A 23382-nucleotide genomic window follows, 5' to 3' on the forward strand; every position below is an offset into this window, starting at 1 on the left:
CTTTGTGTATGTCTGGTGTGGGAAGCTCCTTCCCGGTGTCTTTGACATGGTGTCTTTCTGGAGAAGCCTGCCTGATTCTTAAAAGCCTTAGTGTGACTGGTGTCTTTCTAAAGATTTTTACCTGTCTTAAGCTGAGTAAATTGCTTTTTTTACCTATTGTAAAATCTGCTACCTGAAGCAGTAGCTGAATTGGTCATGGTCAGTGCTCTAACAGCCTCCTGGCATTTGTGGTAGGTAAGGTAGGGATTGCCAGCATGGAGAAGGAGGGGAAGGCATGACACTGGAAAGGTTCAGAGTGTGAGAAGAAAAGTAGTAGATTAACTGTAGGCAAGTCCTTTAACCTCTCTTGCCTCAATCCTCTCTAATACAGAGGTGTTGGGCGAGAGAGGGGTTTGCATGTGTGGAGACTGCACCGTGTTTTGGGGGGCTTCAAAAGTGCTGCAAGTTTCACTGGGAGCAGAACCATAGCCCTAAGTGAAAATGATGCTTGAGAGAGAAGATACTTAGCTAGGAGAAAAGGGAGAAGGGCAAGAACCTGAGTTTGCAGAGTAAAGAAACTGTACCTAATATTTTCAGTGGGGAGGATGGGGAGATAAGAGGTTTCTTGCGGTTGTGGATGGCTCTAATTAGAGCAATGACATGGGCCCTCAGTGTGTATGAGGAACTCTGTGCCCAAGACTTGGTTTCTCTGGCTGTTCTGGCAGCTTGTGGGTCTGTGGAGCAACGCAGCCTCACTTTGTCTGTTTCTCATTGCAGGAGCAAGTCCCATTCTGAAATAAGCTTGGAGGGGTTTTATGAGACAAAGCCGCTTTCTCCTGTGCAGAAAGACCCTGTGGAGCTGCTGCTCCTGGATACAAAGGAACGTCTGTCTGTGGAGCTGCAGGACCGTCGTGCCCCTCTCGCGACCATGGAGAGCCTCTCGGACAATGAATCCATCTACAGCTTTGATTCAAGGCGCTCCTCTGGTTTTCGGAGCATCCGGGGCTCCCCCAGCCTCCATGCTGTCATGGAGAAGGATGAGACACACTGCTTTTATATAGACCCTGTTATCCCTGAGGAGAACCCCTCCCTCAGCTCGCGGACAGAGCTGCTGGCTGCTGATAGCCTCTCCAAGCACTCCCAGGAAACTCAGCCCCCTGACAATGTGCTCAACAGTGGTGGCACTACCCCCCAGCGACGCTGCAGCGAGGAGGGGGCCAGCAGCGAGGGGGACCGCGTTTCCTTAGCCCCTCGTGAGGAGCTGTCCCTCCAGAATGGACGGCTCACTGATGTTCCCAGTCCTCAAGTGCTGGAGTTTGCTGAGTTCATAGACAGTCTCTTTAATTTGGATAGCAAAAGCAGCTCCTTCCAGGACATCTACTGCATGATGGTGTCAGACAGCTCCAGTGACTTTGCAGAGATGCCCAAGTCTGTCAGTGATCAGGAGATCCTGTTGAGGGCACAATATGAACCCAACCTAGTCCCAAAGCCCCCGAGGGTGTTTGCAGGCTCAACAGATCCTTCGTCGGGCATCTCTGTCTCACCCTCTTTCCCCCTTAGTTCATCTGGAGAACTCATGGACATCACTCCCACAGGCGTGAGCAGCCAGGAGTGCCTGGCCACTGACAAAATCCGGACTTCCACCCCCTCTGGGCATGTAACCAGCCCTGCCAAGCAGGATGACCTCATGATTTCAGCCCTCTAGTGCAGGGTAAAGGGGTGTGGCTCTGAGAGCTGATCCCATAGGCTGAGTGCTGGGATAATACTTGGAGGAGGTGGTCATCGGGCAGTTCAGATCAGAGGAGACAGCTGGAAACATTCCTTCTGGGGTGACGCAGTGGTGGCACACTGATGTCTGGAGGATGGATTGTGCCTGAGTCCCATGCTTGCAGCTGGGAGAAGAAGCATTGCCTCAGAAGGCCTGCTACACTAAGAGGGTCTGAGTCACTAAAGGTAGATGCAAGTTCCCTACCTCAGCCTGTCTCATTTCATTTCAGAGGCAGATTCCTTGCCCCAGGGCACCTGCTGAGTTTGGGAGTGAGATACCCTGCTTCAGGGAATCCTCTGGGGTGAAGGGGTGGATTCTCTGAAGCTTGAGGATTGGATAGACAGAAGCAAGGGGGCCAGGCCAGATCACCCCCTTGGTACTGTGTCAGTGGTTTTGGAAATGAGCGGATTGAGACTTTGGGCCCCGTTGCACTACCATGTCAGATCTGGCCCAAGATCCAATTCGTCACACTTCCATGGGGATTGCTGCTTTTGTAGGACACTCCTGTTTTAAAGCCATTGGGGCTGTATTTTCCCCAAATGCAGTCTCCCCTCCCCTGGCCAGGCACAGCAAGAATGGGGCTGGCACTGTGTTTTCTTTCCCCTGAGTACTTCTGTGTTCAGTGACCACCAGGCTGCTGCTGAGAGGGAAGGACACTGTTCTGAAGAGCCAAAGCCCTCTGCCACGTCCCTCCTTTGCCAGAAAGAGTTCTTCTGGATGTCACCATCATCACTTCTAAGTTCCCTGGACCACTCTGAGCTGGCGACATTCCTGCAGGACTGACAGGATTCTCATCTCAGAGCTGCATGGATGCATCAACTTAAAAATTTAACAGGCTTCTCAACACCTAGCATTATTTGCCTGGCCCCTGTGGAGCCTGGGAGCCTCTCCTGGACTCTGCTGGGTCCTCACACCACCCATATGCAGTAATTGCAGATCAGTGCCAGCCTCTGTCATTGGGAGTTCAGGGAAAAGACGAACTTTTACTATGTATTGAAATCTCTTGTATGTTTACAGAGCTGCTAAGCTTTTTGGAAGGTATTTATTAAGCAAACAGGGAGGCTTTCCCTAAGCAAAAAGCATGTTCATTCTCTCCTTCCTGTGCTGTTCCCTCTGGGGACTGAGGGTAGAGAGGATGGGCAGGTATGATTGCAAGTCCCCTGCTTTTGAAGTGGGTCAGAGTCTGGGGGAAGCTGGGTGCTTCCCTTGCCCATCCTCCCTTGTCCACTTCCCCATTGCACAACACCGCATTGCAAAGCTTGACCAAGTTGCTAGTAAAACTACCTGAGTACTGCTGTGCAGACCCTCAGTGCCTGGAGGAGTCTGCTATAGACTTATCTAGGCAGGGACTTTCCAATGATGGAAGCAGGAGAGAAACTACCTATCTAGAAAGTTATATATACTGGGACCAGTAGAAGGCCTTTAATTGATAAAACACCTTCATATTAAAGCTCAGTGGAGTTACCAATTAGTCTCACTGGAGCTCTGTCCTCCCTCAGTGGAAAAGAAATTCCTATTTTAACTTCCTTATAATCACAGAGATGTTTTTGCCCTCCTTAGCTGTGGTATTTCCATTGTGGGAGGATGCTGTGCTTCCAGGAGCTTAGCTCATGACAAATCCCTCAGCTCCTGTTATCTCTAGCTTCTAGCTGTGTTCATGGAGTAGTCTCTGGAAGCCCCAGGCATGGGTCATGGCTGTGCTGTCCTGGGTGCCACACAAACGGAGCATGAGTGGTATCAAATGCCATCAATTCAGAACAAGAGCACTTTATAGCCAGTGTGCGTTGATGTAAATAACTTCAGGTGTACAGAAGTGAACTGGACTTTGTGTCCAAGTGCTGATCTCCCACTCAACAATTTAGTGTGGGATGCTGTGTCCCCTTGTCCCCTGCTTCTTACAAATTACAGGGCCTTTAGAAGTGCAGGGACTTTGTTAAATGGGCAGTAAAATACTGTCCCTATGGTTTAGGTTCCAAAGGTGACCTTTTCTATACTGTCTTGAATTGGAGGGAAGAAGCCCCTCTGAATTCAAAGTAATTTGGAAAAGAAAAATGCTTTCATTCTGAGCAACAAGAAGTTACTTTTTTGTTTGTAGGTCCTTCAGAAAAGAGCAGTATTGTTCCCCTTGCTGAGAGCTTGTATGGTTCAGGAGCTCATATAGAACAGCTGTGTAAATGCTGTCAGATCATCCACTATTGCAGACCACAGGGTAAGGCTGAATTGCTGCACACACAAACACTAAAACGGTCATGTCCAGGAATACGCACAATAAACTGGGTAGTTTTGAGGGGGAAAGGGAAGCTGAAGTGTAGGGAGGCTGAGGCTAGCAGGCTAGCTCACCTCCTGATGCAGACTGCTGACAGATGTTGATAGAGTAGGGAAAAGGAGTTCATTTCTGCCTTTAGTTGTCGGCAGAAGATGGGTAGTAATAACACTTAGCACTTAGGCAGAGCTTTATATCTGCAAAGCACTTTATGAACATTAATGAAAATCATCTCTGTCCCTGGCAGTGAGGTATTAGGAGATGACTATCTCTGAGACTAGGTGGAACTACTGGTGCCCCACCCAAGGCGGGGAAGGTGGATTATCTCCCTCTTAAGAAAAAATTGTTGTTTCAGTAGTGACCTGATGATGTTTAATGGGTTGCAGTATTGCACTAGAAAGCCACTTCTGACCTGGGCATACCTCTGCTATGTCCTGGAAGACACAGTCATTGTGCGTGACTGTTTCCTTCTCTGTGCCATTGGAACTGTGTCCCAGGGGAATGGGGTTACCTTGCCCTGACCAGCTGTAGCAGGAAACAGCCTGGCATGCTGCATTTTTTTGCTTGCTTTGTGCTCTGTGATTATTAGGCTGCTTCTAAAAAGCCTGGAAATATCTAATGCTTGTGACCTGGGCTTGCCATAGATAAGGCAGTAAAAGTGCAAAAAAGCCCTTTTAGTTAAGGTTCTTGTTGTAGCACATTATGGGTAATTCCTGGTTTCTGTTGTTCTCTCTTGACAAACAGATCTGTTCCCAGTCCTTACAAAGTAAATCCACGTTCTTTGCATTATTTCTGCTTTAAACGTGTGTCTGTGTCTTGATTCTCATTGCTCCTTTGCTATAAGAGCATTTGGACAGGCTGATCTCCTATTTCATCTTGGAAGAGCATATCTGGAAAGTTAAAATAAATTCTAAGCCTGTGCTACCTCCTTCATTTGTACTGCACACTATTGCCTGCTTTCTCTGCCCTCACTCTACTCTGATGTGCAGCTGTCTTGGGAAGCATGAAGCATCTTCAGATTTCTTAATCTCTTGGCTTCTGGTTCCTACTCTTGAGCTTTGTGCCTTCTAATCTTTATATGTTTCCTTGATATTTCAATAGGGTGTTCTATCCCATGCGGAGGCAGTGCTGGAAGCGCAGTTCATGGTGCCTGACTCCCTAGACCCCAGCTAAGGGGCCAACAGTTCGCCCAGTTCAATGGCACATTCTTAAAATCCCCTCTGAGCTGTTTGGTAAAGGAGTGGAGCTGAGGCCACGTGGTTCCTGGAGAGCAGAGAGTAGGCTTTATGCACCTTAAAATTGAAGCTCTGTAAGTGAAACCCTCTACACCAATGAAGCATTGCCAAAGAGTCTAGCAGGGTACACTGCCCTTTTCCACGATCCCCTGGTGCAATAGATTTCAGCTGACTGTGTAATTGGTACTTGCTGTTGCACACTTGTTCATGATATTCTCAGCAGACTGTAGTAGAATGTAATCCTGAAGCCTTGAAGCATTCAGGGGCAACATGGGAGGCCCTTAACTAGGTGCATGTTGAACTCCATCCAACAGCTTAGTTAAGAACGGCTTCTGACCCTGCTGTGATTGTGTTCACTCACAAGGTGTGAAGGGTTTGGTACTGCTGTCCTTTTTTTGCACCTATAAGCTGCACTCCAGCCCTTTTGGGCTTGTCCAAAGTGGAATAAAATAATCCCATTGATAATATTCCAGTGAGTTTTGATCATCAAGCCCTTAGTATGTAATGTTGGCTGGCTGTGGTTTTGAAGGCTCTTCTGCATCAGTAATAATTGCTTTTATTGTTGCTTTAATTGCAGCAGTGCCAAGAACTTAGGATCCTGCTGTGCTGAGTATGTGCGAATGCTGAACAGAAAGTAAGCTCTTCTCCAATACTTACCATTATCCCCTCTCCTTCCCTGGGGAGCTGCCCTCTCTATTTGGATCATGTATTTTTTCTTATAACTGCCGCTCTCTAACCTTTCCTCTTTTCTTTGCTCCTTATTCCTGTCGCATAACCAGGAGCCAGCTTATCTCTCTTCTTGGTTGCTCTGTCTTAGGATGGTGGTGTCTTAGTCCACATCCTTGATAGCACCACTTAAGCATGGGGAAGCTATTCCCTATGATGACCAAAAACAGCTGAATGGGGTTCCTGTGTTGATTCACTTGAGAGGGCTGCTGCCCTCTGTAGCAACTAAGGCTATCTAGAAAGGTCAGAGTGCTGTCAACACTGTGAAGTTCTTTAGCTATCTCTAGCTTTTGCTTACCTGGTCTGTGGTCAGTATTTTCAGTGTTCATTCCTAATTTCTGCAACTTCGAAAGAACTTTTTTCAAAGTAAACAGGAATCACATGAGGACATTTTGCTCTCTACAGCGGACTGAGATGGCAAAGCTGGTTGTGAGTGTAGATGTACAAAGCCAGTGACTCTCCTATGCTTTTAGGACATAGACGTTTAGATTGCAGTAACAGCTGAGGGTCCCAAACAGGAACAGGATTTAGGTGAGAAGTAGGTGTTGCTGTCACAAGGGCATGTAAGAACGAGGAAGAGCACCAAGCACGGGGATACAGGATCAGTGTGTGCTCCTTGGAGCTGTTTCTGCTGTGGGAGTTTGACTTGTTGCCGTGTCCTGTCTCTATCAAAAGAAACAGAACAGGGCTGATCTGTATCAAGCGCAGCAAACTGGATGAATATGGCATTACTTTTTCAAATATCATCTCCTAATAAGGTTCCCCTCTGCTCAGTTTCACTGTTTGTAATCTGGGCCTAATTAAGAGGGGTTTTTAAACCTTCCCTTGATATCTTAAGTGATTTTGTTTCTTTATCAGGTGTCTCTGATTTTTTCACTGCTCTAGATTCATGTGGGCCCCAGTCTTAATGCTCTCTCTAAAAAGGTTTTCCATGTTTCTGGTTACTACTGCTTCCCGCTTTTAAATTAATTTTAATCCTTCCTGCATCCTGCTTTTAGATGGGGTGATGAGATCTGTATGTTGATGTGCAAAATGGCCTCTTCTAATATATTTTTTTATGAACTTAAATGTTTTCTCAGCTTTTTTTATCTGCCTGCAGGCAAAGATCAATATTTTCATTGAATTGCCCACACAGATACCCTGTTTAATTTACAAATTGGGGCATATGAATAATCAGAATTATACCTTGCAATGGTGATTAGTTTGGGTTAATCATTGCTGAAATGCATGTGTTGGTGTGTTTAGAGTTTGTCTTTTGTGGTTATATCCTTATAGGGAAGACTGGGAGAAGGAGCATCAGTGCTAGCTAGCCCAAAATATATGTGCTTTGTTGTTTGCATTGTATTGGCACCCTGTTAACTTGCCCCTTTCCTAGGATAGTTGTTAGACCTTTCTCATAGCAGAACAGGATACCTATTACCTATGCAAGCTGTATTTAGGATCCTTTGCGCGTTTTACAACCTGAATGAATGGATTTTTTTTTAGATGTAGTGAAATTTGGAGCGTCTTAAAGTTTAGCTACTGAGCTACAAGTTCCTTGTTTCTGCTGGTGAGTGGATGCCATGTGCACACCTAAGTACTGCACATATTCATCAATGTGGCCTGCATCTAAATCCCAACAGAACAGTGATGCTGGAGGGCGTTCTAGCCTACCCTGTTGCATTTCCGTGGTCAACAGAAGCTCTTCTGTGTTTGCCTTGGGAATTGGCTGGGTTGGAACTCTGCTTGATGCTGGGTTTGCTTTGTGCTTATGTGTACCTCCTGCTGGGATATTCTCTTCCCTTGGCAGTAGGAAGACATTCTGGCTTTGCAGCAAGTGTAGCAGTAGCATTTGATTTCCATTTTTTTAGGTATGGTGGTCGCCACTACTGCCTGCAGAGCATGTTAAGCCACACAGGTCAGTAATTTGCTGATAAAATGATTTCTAAGTCTTTAAATGTAATGCAGAAATACTGGCAGACATTTAAAATAACCTCTAGCCTTCAACAAACCTAGCAGCTTTGCTTTTTGCTTAAAAGCTCCTTCAGCTTTTCTCCAATCTGTAGCATTACATTTGTTCCTTTCTGCTCAGACAACTGAAGTCTGAGATGGCTTTTGCTGACAGTCCTTCCATGCTGTCACTTGTTTGTCATCCCTTCTGTTTAAATTCACCCTATGAAAGCTGGATTTTTGCTGAGAGCTGTTATTTAATGATGCTGCTGCCAACAGACTCTCACAGAGCTGCTCTGCACTTTAGGAAGTATATAGACAATCTGTGTGATCCTCTTTCTAGTTGGGAAAAGCATAGGGCGAGTAGATATTTGTTGGCTAAGTGCTCCCTCCCTGGAGTTCTGTAGCAGAAAAAGTAATGAGTTACAGAAGTACAGGGAAGTAAAAGGGAAATGGGTCAAATATCTAATGCACTGAACCTGAAAGCTCAGTTTAAAAACCCAGACAGGTTTAACACAGGTGGTGGTGGTTTCCTAGCTGTGAAATGTCAGCTTCTTCCTTACTTGCAGTGTACCTGGTGCCTCTTTAGCCTGCCTAAGGAAAGGGAGGGTTGGAAATGCAGCAGCGGTTTTGCACAGACTGCTCTGATTCTCTGAATGAAGGAATATATTGCTCTGAAGCATTGGGAAGCACCGGCTGAATCAGGCTTGTTGCACATTCTTGGAGCCTGTGCGGTACTGAACTGCAGCGCTGGATTTAGGGAAGAACTGCATCTCTTGTGCCAAAGCTCCCTCTCATGGTGCTCCTGCATGGAGGAGGCGATGCTCCATGTTGCAGGCAGAGTGCATCCTGCTGGAGGCAAACATTGCCCCTTCTTGGCAGCTATGGGAAGAATGAGAGGAAAGAAAGACTGCAGCTGGGAGGTGGGACTTGGCCTGGGAGTTCCTTGCTCTCCGGTCAGATGGTCTTACTGGTGTTATGGGTTAAGTGTGAGAGATGTGTGAAATAGACTGTATCAGCATTCATTGATGTCCTTCTCCCCCTTGCCAGCTCCTCAGCAGGCTGTGTGTCTGCTCTGTTCTGTTCCAGAGAGGAGCCACTACCCCTTGCAGTGAGACCTGACAGGTTAGATGGCACAGACAAGCCTGGGGGACCCTGTGGTTTGTTTGCTTCTGAGTTTTGTATTCCAGCTCTGAGAGTCGTGGCCTTCACTGCCAAGATGGGTAGGTGTTAGATCTGTGGCGGACAGAGCCTGAAACTTAAACCCTATTAATTTGTAAACTCTGTGTCATTAGAGCAGAGAAATATTTTAGGAAGGAGATCCCTTGCTGTATAACAATAGCCTGCTGTGCCGAGGGCAGTGTGTTCTGCAGAGCAGCAAGGCTGTTGGCTTCCTTGTGTGGCAGGAGTACCGCAAACTGCCAAACGTCTGTCTGTCTTCCCCATCTCCTGACTGTATCTGTGCCTAGCACTTCCCTGAGAGCTGTTACGCTCTGCGTGGGAGGATGTTGTTAGCCTAAACTTAGGTTGCTTAAGGGCATGCACCCTGGAAATTCGAAACAATTAAGAAGAGAGCAATTCCTTGCTTTGTCATAGGGACTTGCAGTCCTAAAAAGCATCAGCTGTCTCCAAGCACTTTGCTGTCTCTGTTACTGTTGTTGTTTTCTTTTTCGCTTGTTTTCTTCAGTTCGTACCTGTTGTGCCTTTGTTTTCCTTTGGCTTGAGGTCAAGCCTCCTGCTTAGGACCAGACATCTGCCAGCTTCCTTTCCCACTTCTGCGCATTATTTCTTCTCTGGATGTATGAAAGGGAATACAGTGTGGCCAAGGGCTGGTTCAGAGTTGCCCTTGCTGCTGGGCACTCTCTTTCTGCCTCTGCTAGGACTTGCCAGATTTTCCCACTGTCCCCTGCTGCCTGAGGTCATATCCAAGTGCCATTAGCAAAGCCTGACCTGAGGCAGGCTGTTTCCTCGAACCCACACTGCAGTTACCCTGCCAGCCCCTTCTGATCTAGAACCTCATCTTGTGCAAAGCGAGTGTTTTCTCTGCAGTAGAAAGGGAAGACTTTCTACCACTTCCTACCTTTGGTGTATGTGACCTCAGTCAGTGTTTAACAGGTCTATTCACGAGTAAAACTTCCTCTCAGGTCTATTTGTGAGTAAAAACTCTTTCTGCTCTTCAAGATCTGACTCTGCTTTTGCAAGAACTTTTGCTGAAAGGGACTTAACACATTCTGAACTGTCTGCTGCAGTTTTGATTTACTGGTATTTCTCTCACTGGCTCTGGAACAGCCATCTTCCAAAGGTAAGCTCTCTTTTTAGAGAGTTGGGCATTTTTGCTGCTTTCATTGCTGTGTTTGAGACCTCTGACCTCACCATGTCATCCTGTGCTCTGTTTTTCATTTACTGAAGTTTTCTACCTGCCCAGCATATCTGTATGATGAGGGGGCCCCTATCTGGCTACTTATTTATTTCTGCAAAATCATTAAACACAGAGCAGCATAGGAATAAGCCTTCATTTTGTTTTTTATTGGAATTCCACTACGTTGTTTTCCGTCATGGGCTTTGTGCAGTTCTGATGGCTCAGAGTTGGAGGTACCTGGTGCACGTGGCAGTGCCAGGAGGAGGGAGCAGCCCCAAGCAGTGTGTGCATCACTCAGCACTCAGGCTGGCTTGGTGGCATGTGCCTGTACGGTCTGTCCTGTCTTGATGCACTACTTAAGGGATGTTGTGTGTGCAAAGCTGTCGCATCCCTATGTGTTTTCTAGACCACTGCCATGCACCTTTTTGGGTCTTAACTCCTTTATCAGTATGTCCGCAGCGCTTGCTGATGGCCACTGTCTGGTGGCAAAGTGGCAACATCTGCAGCTACTGAGGCTACAGCTTCCCAGCTTTCCTTCCACACATGCTGCAGCTGACTGAAGAGGTGATGTCCAGGGAATATTCTCAACCTCCTGTCCTAGTGATAAACTTAATTACTATTGTCAACACAGGGATTATTGGTGATGGGTTGCACCTCTCTGCCTGTGCGTGTGGGGCAGCAGGAGAGGAGCGCTCTGCCCTGTAAGACCCTTTCCTTTGGCTCGGCTGTCTGTTCCAGTATCCTGCTGTGACAGCCACCAGTCTGGCCTGTCCTCCCTAATGGCTCTGAGTGAGCAGAGACAGCAAGACCAGAGGAACTGGCAGAAACTATTTCTTTTCTCATCTTTTTGTGCTTTTTAGTGCCAGCTGTGGTGGGTGGAGCCCAGCTGGATGGCCTCTGTAGGACTGGAGCTGTCTGCTGGGGGGGGCCCACGCAGCAATGGCATACAATAACTCCCTTGCCTCCCACTTCTCTCTCTGTCAGCGGACACCAATGTCTCTATGGAAAAGCCCTTCTGCCTGTTTCTGTCACCTATCTCACATTATGTGCTGGGGCACCTCAGAGTAGGGTAGCTATGAATTAACTCTTTGACCCCAATTGCCTCTTTATAGCTGAAGCCTTTTGCGTTTATGGGAGAAACAGTCCTTCTAGCGAGCTCCGAGCTGCTCTGACTGCCTCTTGCAGGGCTTAGAGCACTTGCATATGCAATCAGCGGGGAGACAGCACAGGATCCTGTGTCCCCATGCTCAACCAAGAGGTCACTGCCTATCCTGGGAATGCTGCCCTCTGAATCCCTGCTCCGAGCTGCCCCAGCATGAAGACTACAAGGAAACTAAAGCACTCCTCATGTGCCATTCTCATGTGACTTTTTGTACCTATGTATGAAAGATCCAAACTAATATTGCTGTAAAGAAAGATACAGATTAATATAGCATATTATATAAAGATATATGTATATAAAAGTTTCTGTATATTATATGGCACTGTGTATAAAATGGATGTAGAAGCATGACTGGTGTATGTGACTGTTCCCAAGTCTGACCTGGAGAATGATAGTTGTGATTTGCCTGATGTTATGCCTTAAAGGATTGCGTGTGAGTTTGAGAGTTGGAAGAAACTGCACTGTGCTCTCTTACTGCAGAGGGACAAGGAATATGGTGTTGGTGCATTGCTACAGCTCTCTGGAAGGCTCTGGGGAACAGTTTAGCTGCTAGTGGGGCTGATCGTCACCTCACTAGCGCTTCCTGTTCTGGATCTCAGCCTTTGATGGAGTGGGAAAAACACTTTGGGGAATATCTCAGTCCCTTGAGACCAGGTTGACACTTCTATGCCCTACTTTTCTGTGCAGCACTTGCTAGCTCCAGCTTGGCCCCATGCAGCCAAGGGTGGAAACTGCAGGAGACTCAGCTCTAGCAATCTCTCTTCTTCAGTGGAGAAGAAAGTTAAGGAAGAAACTTGATGTATTGAGTTACAAGTACTTGAATTCAACATGCCATACAAGAAGAATGACATTAGTGCAAACAAAGGCAGTTGATAACTAGGGACTCTTTGGAAGGGTAAGAGAAAGGGGCAGGGAGAGAAGAGGAGCAAGAATAGTGTAGACATCTGCCCTGTGGAAAAATAGCAGTGTGCTGGGATCCTTCTGCAAAGAAGGTGAGTTCAAACTGGTGAGCAAGAGTTTCACAGAAGCCTGGCACTAAGTGCCCTGCAGAGCAAGGGACATGTTTTTGTGTAGGTTTATAAAGCAGGATCTCAATGCCTGGTGCTGTTTACACTACTGGTGAATAATGCCATAGTAATTCATATTCTGGAAAGGGGAAAGCAGGACTTGTGGTTTAACAGGGTCAGAGAGAAGGAGAGTAAGGGGAGCCAGTGGAACAGCTTCAGGAGAGGAACAGGAGCCTTCTGGCCAGTCATGAGAAAAACAGGCAGGAAAAGGAATGCCTGGAAGAAAGTAATCCTATTAATGGCTGCATGGAATAGTTTTTATGGTTGCTCCTGAAGAGACTATCAGGGAATTAAGAGCTCAAAGGTGGCTGAACTACTGAGTTCCTATAAAAATGCCTATAAAAAGTGTTGGTATGTATAAGTGCCTGCCTGATGCTTTGGTTTTGTTTTGTGGGTTTTTTCCTACCCGTAATTGTATCAGTCTCATAAAAGGATATTGCCTCTTCTGTAAACACTTCCTCTTGTGGGGAAAGAAAAACATAAAACTCTGGATACTACCCTTGTATAAACATAAAATAATCTATGCTTAGGAGTGACTGTTTTAATACAGTTATAAAGGAGAAAAATACATGAATGTGTACACAGCAGGCATGGTGGATGTTGCTTTAAAACCTGTTTTACTATTAAAAGCCTTAGCTGTTGAATGTAGCTAGGGATGTAGTTGCTTCCAAGAAGACTGTCTGGCTGTTTGGTGTGTTGGTGGCCATAGGAGAAATTTCCAGCTTATTGGGAAAAGTGTTCTTCAACCCATTGGCCATAAAGCATCCAGAGAACAAATTTTCAAACAATTTTTAAGCTAGACTGATGCATTCCCAAGCAAGCAAAGAAAAGGAGTGAAAACTAATGGAAATATGGAAGTAACTAAAGCTGTGATCTAATCGTTAATTACTTGTAAATGGAAACCAGCTTTGTAGAAACTAGTTTATCAGTTTTTTCAAGGATGCTAGGTTGTACTTCAGTTAGAAAAGAGAAAAAAGTTAAGAAACAGTGATCTGAAGGTGATTGTACAGATTTTAAAATTGTACAGATTTTAAAAATTGTGCTATGAAAAGTTATTTAATTAGTCTTTACTTTTCAGAAGAGGTAATGGTCTGGTCAGTTGCATTATATAAAACCTTACTTGACCAACTGATTTTTCTAGGGAACAGTGTTAAGCTTAAGGGAAATAAAAACAATTTATGGAAGGATTTTTAGCTGGGTGGTGTCTCTGGCTCTCAGTGCTTTGATGCAGGTTAACTTAGTGCTTTCAATTAACAGTACAATAGAGAAAATAGGGGTATTACTTGCAATTACAGGGTGATGCTTAGTTGTCTGAGGAGGCCAGATTAGTACAGAGTGATCAGGACCCAGGTCAGTCTGCCTCAGTGTGAGGAAAAACTTGGAAAACTGCACAAGTGGAAGAGTGGCAGGTGGTGGTATAGGAGAGGAGGAGTGTGGGTCAGAGCTCATAACAGTCCACAACAGCAGAGCTGGTGTGTATAGAAGGATGCAACTCACGCAGCAGAGACCCACGTAGCCTGCATGTATTGCTCTGAAACCACTCACATGAGAATATACGAGCTCTTCTGACAGCATTTGAATTTCCCTGCCTTTTCAGCAATCTCTACTTGCGCTGCTGTTCCTCCAGTTAGAGAGCTTCCTTGAAAGGCGAGCCCAGCTTTTGTGGGCTTGTTTGTTCCTGTCAAAGTCAGCAGAGGGGCTGGATCAAACCTCGATTTCCTTGTCCAGAGACGCAGAGGCAGACATGCGACTTTCTCCTTCAGGCGGTTGGTGTGCCTGGTCCGAGGTGCCCCGTGTTGGTTGGCCGTGCTGCAGCAGAGGGTGCTGTGCCCGTGCTGGCAGCACTGCCTGCCTTGGGTGCTTCCCCAGTGCAGGGGTTCCCAGTGCCCAGCTGAGCACCCCCAGGATTGAAATACTGCTCTCTGCCCGCTGCCAGTGCTTGCTCTGCAGCTGGCAAGTGCAGCCCTGGGGAAAACCGATAATAGATGTGAGGGGCTGGCCTCTGGGGGTGTGGGTCTCGCTGCTGGAAGGTCTCAGATGTACTGTGAACTGGTACAAGCTCTGTGGGGTCCTTTCCAACCTGCCCAAAAGTTTTGGACCAATCTTTTTTTCTGCAACTGCTCCCCTAGTTGTTCTGAATACCAGCGGTGGTGGTTTGAGCCCTTGGGCTTCTGACTGTGCCAGTCTCCCGTGATGGAGAGGTCTCCCAGAACGGGTGTCCCTTGCTGACGACTGTCCTTTATTCTTTCTTTTTAAATCAATGGTGGTGTTCTCTCCATCTTGGGAACGAACCTCTTGCAGTTAATGAATAACCAGCGAGAGATTTATCAGTGCAGTTCTCTTGCCAAGAGGAGATAACAGAAGGAGCCCGCAGCGGTCTGCTTCCGCCTCCAGCAGTGTGGGAGCTACCTTGGGTGCGTACAGGGCGTTGGAGAAGGGCGAGTTTGCATCCTCTGCTGTCTTAACTCTGTCCGTGGGCTGATACCGAAGGAGGCTTGCAGTCAAAGCATGATGCTCACAGTCAAAGCAGGTACAGATCTCCTTGGGCTGACCGAGCTCTGCCTGCCTGATCTGACTGTATTGGCCCTTGTGGTGGCGTGTGTTGGGTCACCTGGAAGACTCAAGGTGATTTTGTGTTCTTGTACAAATGTATGCTCTAGCATTGGTGCTGCTGATGAGGGAGTACTAATCTGGAGGGGCTTCACTGAGGACATCTTCCTCAACTTTGATAGTCCATCATGTCCACAAAAGCCTCTGTGCCTGTCACTTTGACGTTTTTGTTCTGCACTGTGTGACAGCAGTTGTTTGCCAGCAGAGCCAAACTGGTCTCCTGCTGCAGCTGTGTGTTGGTTTGAGACACCTTGCCCCAAAACTACTGGGGGGTACCTCTGCTTGGCTTTTCACTGGGAATGGAGGCTCCATTGCACCCTCCAGACTGGGGAGGAGGCTCCCAGCAAGGCTCCCTGGAGTCCCAGTTTGCCTAGAAACTGGCAGGAATTGCCTGAATCATGAGTGGGAGGCAGCCCAAGCAAGGAGCATTTTGTTTAGGTGGCTGCACAACTTCCATTATGAAATGCCTCCATTCTGCACAGCTGGCAGGGGGCTCCCAGAATAACCACGCTTGCTGAGGAGTGGAAGAATTGCAGCAGTGTTTGAGGCAAGGAGATGCTACAGCACAAAGATGAAAGCTTTCAGGCAGCTTGGAGGGAGCGACCCACAGAGAGGAGGGGAGATGTGGGGGGAGGCTGGGGGAAGAATTAAGTGTACCTTGATTTCACAGGATTGCATGCTGATTGCTGTGCTGGCTGCCTCAGAGACAGCCATAGAGAAGGATGCTGGCTGTGTAAGGCCAAAGGAGGGTGGAGGGTAAGGAGAAAGGGTATTTAAGGTGGGAATGTTTGTGTAAGTGCAAAACCAAGGAAAGAAATCAAGTGGCTGCACTTGTGGTACAAGCCCTGGCTTTTCGGACGGCCTGTATTTAGACTCGCTCAATCCAGTTACATCGGCGCCACTCAAGGGAGAATGAGTTGGGCATGTCAGAGAGTATGGAGAGTTGACTGCATTCACCAATCCTTCATCCAGCCGTTGCCTTGGTGTGTGAGCAGCGAGGGCTCTCCTAAGCTGAGGAGCGCTGGCAATATGGCGAGGGGCATCTTGCAACGAAGAGAAAACAAAGCCCCTCTGCCTGGCGGCAGGTGCCCTCCTGAGGCTGTGCGGACAGGGGCTTTGCTTCCACGTTCAGGCTGTCTCGGCGAGACAGGCTGTTCACAGGACGCAGGCAGAGCAATCTAGGATGTACCTTAACACATCCCTGATAACAGTATCAGTGATGTTGAAGCTAACACAGCCAATGACCCCAGAGCAAACGACACTCTTGTTTGTACTGTGCTAATGTTACCTCTCGCCAGTCTCTTTGCGTTTCCCTCTGCCTTTCTGTGTCCTCAAACAAAGCCCAATTACGAGAACAGGAGGAAGGCGCTGAGTTCAACAGAGGCAAGTTTGGTAGAGCATAGTAACAAGAAACAGCAGCGTTAAGGTTCTCATCCCTCAGCTCAGCAGAGATGTCTCAAACATCCCTCCATTTGTCCGTTTGAGACATGCAGACCACAGTGCTCCTCCTGCCTGAGACTGTCAGGTAAGGTAAGAACAGGATGGAATAACCAACATCCGAAGCCCATTCCATAACATCTTGCCAGATAGCTCACTCCCTGGGCCACGCATCCTCTGCCTGATCATGGCTCTTCTGTATGCCAGCTGCGCTATCTTGCTGGCAGATACCACAGTATAGGTCCATATCTGACCCTTATCTTACCTGCCTTCTACCACTGAGATCACAAAATAATCCACTTCTCAGCCTTACTGATCAAAGAGACTATGTGTCAGCCTTCGGCTGCAAGCCTCAAAGTGCTGCGTCCAGTCTCAGTGAAATTTCCAAAGATATTTTCTCCATCCTAGCATCCTTCCCCTCCGCATGCCACTACACTACACATTACCTGAAGGGATTTCAGTCTTGGATGTTGACTAAAAGTGTTAGAGATCCTTATTTTCCCCACACAGGTTAAATTTAGTGGTAGGCTAGGCTGCCCTATGTTACGGGGTGGCACAGAGATACATTCTCCACCAAATTCAATCGGACCTGAAGCGGGGTCCATTAAATTCATTTCAGAGCGAGGAAACACAGTTTGAGGTACGAGTCCTCACTCTGTGACACATGGCTGGCCCAGACCATGGTAAATACGTGGTGCAGTCCTGGTGGCGTGACCTGTTCATCCTGTGATGAGATGTGGAAGAGAACTTGGCTCTGTGTGGCACAGACCCTGACAAGACCTGGTGGAGGGGCTTTGCCAGGGTGCACAACCTTGGGCAGCGTTAGTTAGGAACTAGTTTAGCTTGTCACTGCAGTGTGACGTTGGTATTCTGCTGGTGCTTGTCTCTTGTTTCTAGGTTTGATTTTTCAAAGGCCCAAGGGGCAGTTCAGCACTCAGTTCCTACTTAAAACTGATTGTTGATTCCAAGCTCCCATTGGTGCCTTTGGAAACTTCATCCTTATGTATGTGTGAAGAGAGAGCGAGCATTTCAGAAGGAGTGATAAAGTTGGAGAGCACTATATAGAACAGTGGTAGGTGCTTTCCCTGGTGCTCTGGGAAGAAGGGATTCCTGGTCTCTTCAGAGTACTAAATTCATTCTTCCTGCTCAGACAAATCAAGAAATATTGTACTTGGATTGCTGCAATGTTAAAACTTTATAATTGTTTTTGTGGGTTTCTTTTGTCGAAGCAAAAGTTGAAGCTGTTGATAGCTATTAAGCAATAGCATGTGTTGGATCCCTACAAAAGGGATTGAGGACTAGAGTGCAGTTTATGTGGCTGATGGCATCTCAGAGGAGCAGCATGCTGTATGGAGCGCATCCTGCATGCTTTGCAAGTTTGAAGCGTTTGTCTGCAGGGTCTTTCCTAAACATTGGCACTTGCCTTGCAGCCCTAGAAATTCAGCTCTGGGCTTTAGAAATTCTTTAACAATCTGATGAGCTCTTCCCATGCTTGTGTGAGGATTTTTCCAATGTGCCTTGAACCAGTCAGAGAGCTTGTAAGACTTGCAAACTCCCCAGCTCTGCCTGGCAGTACAGTCCAGTGGATTAAGCATTGTAAAGCAAACTCAGAGAATCCCAGACCTGAGCTTGGTTCTGACACTCACTTGCTGTGAGGCCCTCCAGAAATCAATCACAAAAGGATCCGTTCCCAAATGCAGTCTCTGTTTTGGGCTATCTGGCTTTAGATACCAGCAGACCTTATGGTCTGTAAATGTACTCTTTTTCATTTGGTGGAAGTCAGCCAGAACTGCAGGGGCTGCTGTGAATGCTGAAGGTGGTTTGGAAGAGGTCTGGACTTGAAGGCCACCTTGGGAAAGCAGAGCCCTGAGCTCTGCCAGCTCTCACTATAAAAGCAGTGCTCACCTACCTCCTTGCAGAGGACAGGAGTGTCACTGCTAGATGTGCCTCCCCACTCCTGAGGAAGAGATTCCTCTCCATACCTCAGCCCAGCTGCATCACGACCATAGCTGTCCACGAGTAGTGGTGGCTTCTATGTTGCTCCTGCTGCTTGGCAGTAAAGGGGATCTGCTTTTCTGGTGGCCTTGGTTAGTATAGAAGAGGGGTGTCCTGTTTGGCAGCGGGGTTCTGGGAGGTGGTGAGCAGGAGGTGGAAGCCTGTAGAGAGATGACCACAGGAGAGTATAGATTTGCACAAGCTCAGCGTTGTGTGAGAGGCAGCTTCGTTGCCAGCTTGCTGGCTCCCATCATTGACTGCATTCCCATGGAGTTACTCATCAAAGCCGTAGTCTTCACTTGAAGGTTTTTGATCTCTCTCTGATCATGCTGAATTCACTGGCTGGCTCAAAGAAGCATTGTCACACCAGATAAGAGCAACTGCTCTTCCCCAGGGAAGTCAGGTGGGGTCAAGGAGAGAAGTTTCTCTGTCCTCCTCTGCAGCCAAATAACCATGGGAAATAAAAGTTCTGCGCAGTCCCTGAGGCTGAGCTGACTTGAGCCCTGAACAGGTATAAACGCTGTAGTGCACAGATGAGGTTACATGGACCCATCCCCAAATAAAGTCTTCACACAGCAGACTCTTTCTCAACCGCCCAGTGACCCTAGTGCTAGTCCATGTAACATGTATAGGAGCCTTGGCAGCTCCTATAATGGATGGGTTGTTTTCCCTGCCACCTACGCAAGCTCACACGCTGCCCCGCATCAGGTAGCTAGGACAGTGTCAGTGAGGGTGACTGCCAGGTTACACTCGCACTAACCCTGCGGAAAAGTCCAAAGACCCTTACTGCAGCGTGCCAACGTACCAGAGTGGCCATCAGCCCGGGTGACGGCAGAGACTTTCCAGCTTGAGGAGGGGGGCAGTGGGAGCTGAGGAAGGGAACTGCTGCAACGCGCTCCTGAATGGCAACTCTTTTAACCCTTCTAGCATCTGTGAAGAGCAAAGTTCTGTGCTGGAGACAGTAATTACTATTATTTGCCCCAATAGTACCTTCTTTCTACAGCCCTTCTCTGCAGCCTTCCAGGGTGACAGTAGATTGGCCATGTTACGGTTTCTCTGCTTTTTAAACCCAGTAACTACAGCAACCTGTGAAAAATTCTAGGGGCTATGTTTGTTGTCTTAGCTTCATTTTTAACCATGTAAAATGTGACTAAATTCAGAGCATTTATTTTGTTTACAAGTTTCTTATTTGCTTCTGCTTGCCTGTAGGCATGTTTTAAGGAAGAAAAACCCCAAAACCTACCCAAACATTTTCATGCATTACATACCAATGTACTGTATCCTGGCGGAGGAGTACTGCTGGGGCTTGCTTGCAAGTCCTTATGGTTGTTCTACTTATTACCATGAATGCATGGAGACTCCGTCAGCAGATAAAATCAGTCAGATGGGTTGTCTTGTCTAAGATAATGCGTATTTTTAGGATGTAGCCACTACCCTGTCCTGGCTGACATTATTAAAAAAACTCTGGATAGTTAAGGAGGCCACCTAAATCCAGTTCACGTGGTCCACATTCTATTTACAAATACGTCCTATTTAACGCAGTGCAAAACGTATACAATATTGCCCAAGTGTCCCTCTCTTAAATGCTGATGGGGCTGATCAGCGCAGTCTGAAGTTTGGGGAGGTACAGCTGCACACATGGTGTGATTTTTGTACGCCTGCTTCCCAAAGGATACCAGACAAAATCCAGGGACTAAGGAAGACTGCTGGTGTACAACCACTTTTGACAGGGACACAGCCCAGTTGCCCCTTGATTTTTACTGTAGTGAAATTCAACAACATTTCTAGTAACTTGAGTGGTCTTTAGATCAGAATCAAAACTGAAATAGCCTTAATACACTAAACAAATGGATATATGCACACTCTGAGTGTGTAACGCATAAACCATCAGTATGATACACCAAGTATTCCAGCATCTCCAACAGCTAAGCAGCAGCTTGTTTGGCATCTGATGGCACAGTCGCATCAGGAGCAATCTTACATCTCTTGACCCAAGTGCCCGGCTCCACTGAACCTCACGTTAGCTGGATCAGTGGTTCCATGGCCCTTAGGGCACATGCCCACCAGCCTAATGCCTGCGGCCCCCGCACAGGGACTGAGGTGTCTGTCCTTGCTCGGTGCTGAGGAGGGAAGATAAAAAGAGAGTAAAAAGCCTTCTAGCTGTGCCCGAGAAGCCTGACGGGGGGTCGAGGTGTGGGGAGGGACGGGGTGAGGGGGACTGCTGAATTATTTTTTTGTTTTAAGCTGGACTTTGAAATTTAGCGCTGGAGGGAGCAACAGCCACACCTTCCATGAGTAATATCCCTCCACCCCCTTCTTGGCTCCCGCTCCCGACCAACCACACGGGATAGGGAGAGCAGTGTTTACAAAGAGCATGACCCGGGGGAAATGAGGAAGGGAGTGTGTGTGTATCTGAGGGGGAGAGACACGGGGGACGGGGAGGACGTGGACTGGCAGGGAGGAAGAGCGGCAGAGGGGAGACAGCAGACAAACGGCACGCTGCGACGGGGACTGGATTTCTATCCCCTGGCGCTGCCTTCTGCGCAGCGATAGTAGATCAAAGCAATACCTTTTGACTTTTCTGGGTTCAAATCTCTCTAGTATGTCTTGGGATTTACACCAGTACACCAGTACAGTACCAGAAATGCTGGATTCTGAGCTCGTTGCAGTAAGGGACCAGCTGCTCTTTCCCCTTTTGGGCAGGGATGAGGTTGGGGGTGTACCTCAGTGCCATCAGGCGTGCGTGTCCGACCTGTCTTTTCCCTTTAATTAGGTCCAGGAAGGGAGACAGCGGCACTCCTTGAGACAGAGCACTGAGCAGTACCGAGAGGCAAATATGCATGAAGAAAAATAAGGTGAGAAGGACAGAGACCGTCAATACCTTGCTTGATTCAGACACCAGGGAAGGAGCAAAGATGGGTGAACCAGCCCTAGGGAGGCAGTTAGGTCCAAGTAGCTTGGGATCAGGAGACACAGCTTGTGTTTCACAGGCTGCCTGCTTGGACTGGGACAAGTGCAGCCACTCTAACATCTGCCTTCCCAGTGCAAAGTGGGAGTGAGATCTCTTAATCGCTGGTGGATCTTACTCTTGTGGCAATGTAGTACACAATACTGTGCTACACAGGTGAGACTGTGCTGACCCTACCTGCTGGCTGCTGGGATGCTGTGGCCATGCGCTGGGTACAAATACCTGGCTAGCTTAATGCTGTTGCCCAAAGGCACCAACTTATTTCAGAAATTATTTGGGGGCCATTGGCCTGCTTGTTCTTACGATAACTTCGTACCACAGACAATAGAAACGAGTGTTTTGCTTATCCTGCTCCCCCACAGTATGTACTTAGAGCATTTATCAGCAGGATGGTTTGCTGGGGGTGGCAGCCACTCTGCTATGGTTTGCGTCGTTAGTGGGTTGCTCTCAAAAGGGCTTTTCATGTCTCGTTAGTGGGGTGCGTGGCACTTGGGCCAGGAGGGCTGGCTAGTCTGCGCCACGTTATGGGACGGGCATGCTGCGGGGACAGTCACATTGCTGCTAAGGAGAGGAGAGGGGTGTCGCAGTTTTATTTTAAATGAGTTGCTGCACAGGAGTTTGCACCTTGGGGGTGGGGAATCCCAGGCAAAGACTGACGCGGTCGATCCAGAGGGTTACAAACCCGCGGCAGATCGGTCTCAGGGTCATTTGCCTTTCAAATCTTTTGATCATCTTTGGACCCAGCTTTAGGGTCCAATGCCATAACAGGCAGGAACTTGTTCTTCTGCCAGCTTGGCCTGTTTCCAGGTTCTCTTGCTGGCTTTGACAGTCACCGGTGAAGTGACCCAGAATAGCCTTGGCCTTCCCTTGTTATTTTATTGTGCCTAAGCAGCTGAAGCTCCAGCTCCCTCCTGCCACTCCTATAATGCATTAGCTGTCTCTGAGAGACGTGTAGGTGATGTACTGTAGGCCTGATGGCACAAGAATAAGATTTAGGGGTGGGCGATGTTGCAGCGGACCATTGGGGAGCACGGAAGGGAGGTTCATGCAAGGGAGACCTGGCCAGGAGCGAGCAGAGACTCAACAGGGCAGGCTTTCCCATGCACCGGTAGCACTGAGCTAGATGCTCGGGTCCTATACGTGCCTGTGAACGTCTTCTGCTGTGTTCTCAAGTGAGACTTGGGCGTACAGGGCTGTGTGCTCGCTGGGAGGTCTATTCCTGCCATCTTCACGCAGGAGGCTCTTGCTGAGCAGAGATAACCTGCTGCCGCGAGGACGGAGGACTGAGGGTCCGGGCTTGAATCCTTAGTGGGAGCATTTAGTTCTGGGGTCTAATCTAACACGGCCTAACATCTAACCTGGTACCGACTGGATTTAGGCCTGGGCTAGCGCTCGGGCTTTATGGCGAAAATAAATTTTTGCTTCCTTCCCACGCAGCTTGTGCCTGAAGATGGGGGAGGTGAGTGTGTGCACAGGAACAAGGGGCGTGGGGTAACAGAGAATAACAATTGTCTTAATGGAAAGAGAGAGGGAGAGAGAGGAGAAAAAAGGGCTGTTGAGCTCTTTCTCTCCATCCCTGAAATAATAGACCTATTACTATCCCCAAACCTCGGCCCCCCTCCCCTCCCCACTCCCCTCCCCAGAGAAGAATTGGTCACTGCACAGCTGTGTGAGCGAGAAAAATATATTTATATATATAAGAGAATCTGCCCTTCTGAATTGGTTTGTGGGGCTGGACAAAACCTCATTGTGCGCTTTATCTGCCCCGAAGAGAATGGTCCCACAGTCTTTGCCTGGCAGGGGCTCTGCGTTTGGTTAACTGTGGTCAGATAACTGTAACTTCATTTAGATACTGTACTGTTATTTATTTTTTTTTCCCGAGGC

At 47.7% G+C, this 23382-nt stretch overlaps 2 protein-coding genes across 5 annotated transcripts in view; both read left to right on the top strand.

The window, feature by feature from the left end:
* DAGLA (diacylglycerol lipase alpha) overlaps positions 1 to 4312 on the top strand; it is a 68508-nt gene extending 64196 nt beyond the window's left edge. For all 4 annotated transcript variants that reach the window (XM_069804259.1, XM_069804261.1, XM_069804260.1 and 1 more), the window contains exon 20: positions 757 to 4312. In XM_069804259.1, the coding sequence (XP_069660360.1) occupies positions 757 to 1684 (928 nt within the window). In that variant the 3' untranslated portion in view covers positions 1685 to 4312. The remainder of the gene's footprint in view (positions 1 to 756) is intronic.
* Positions 4313 to 21306: 16994 nt separating this feature from the next.
* Positions 21307 to 23382, top strand: part of MYRF (myelin regulatory factor) — a 67765-nt gene continuing 65689 nt past the window's right edge. Inside the window, exon 1 of the mRNA XM_069804250.1 lies at positions 21307 to 21385. The gene's annotated coding sequence lies outside the window, so the exon portion shown is untranslated. The remainder of the gene's footprint in view (positions 21386 to 23382) is intronic.

Source organism: Haliaeetus albicilla, chromosome 16 (assembly GCF_947461875.1).
Source record: "Haliaeetus albicilla chromosome 16, bHalAlb1.1, whole genome shotgun sequence".
Classification (NCBI taxonomy): domain Eukaryota; kingdom Metazoa; phylum Chordata; class Aves; order Accipitriformes; family Accipitridae; genus Haliaeetus; species Haliaeetus albicilla.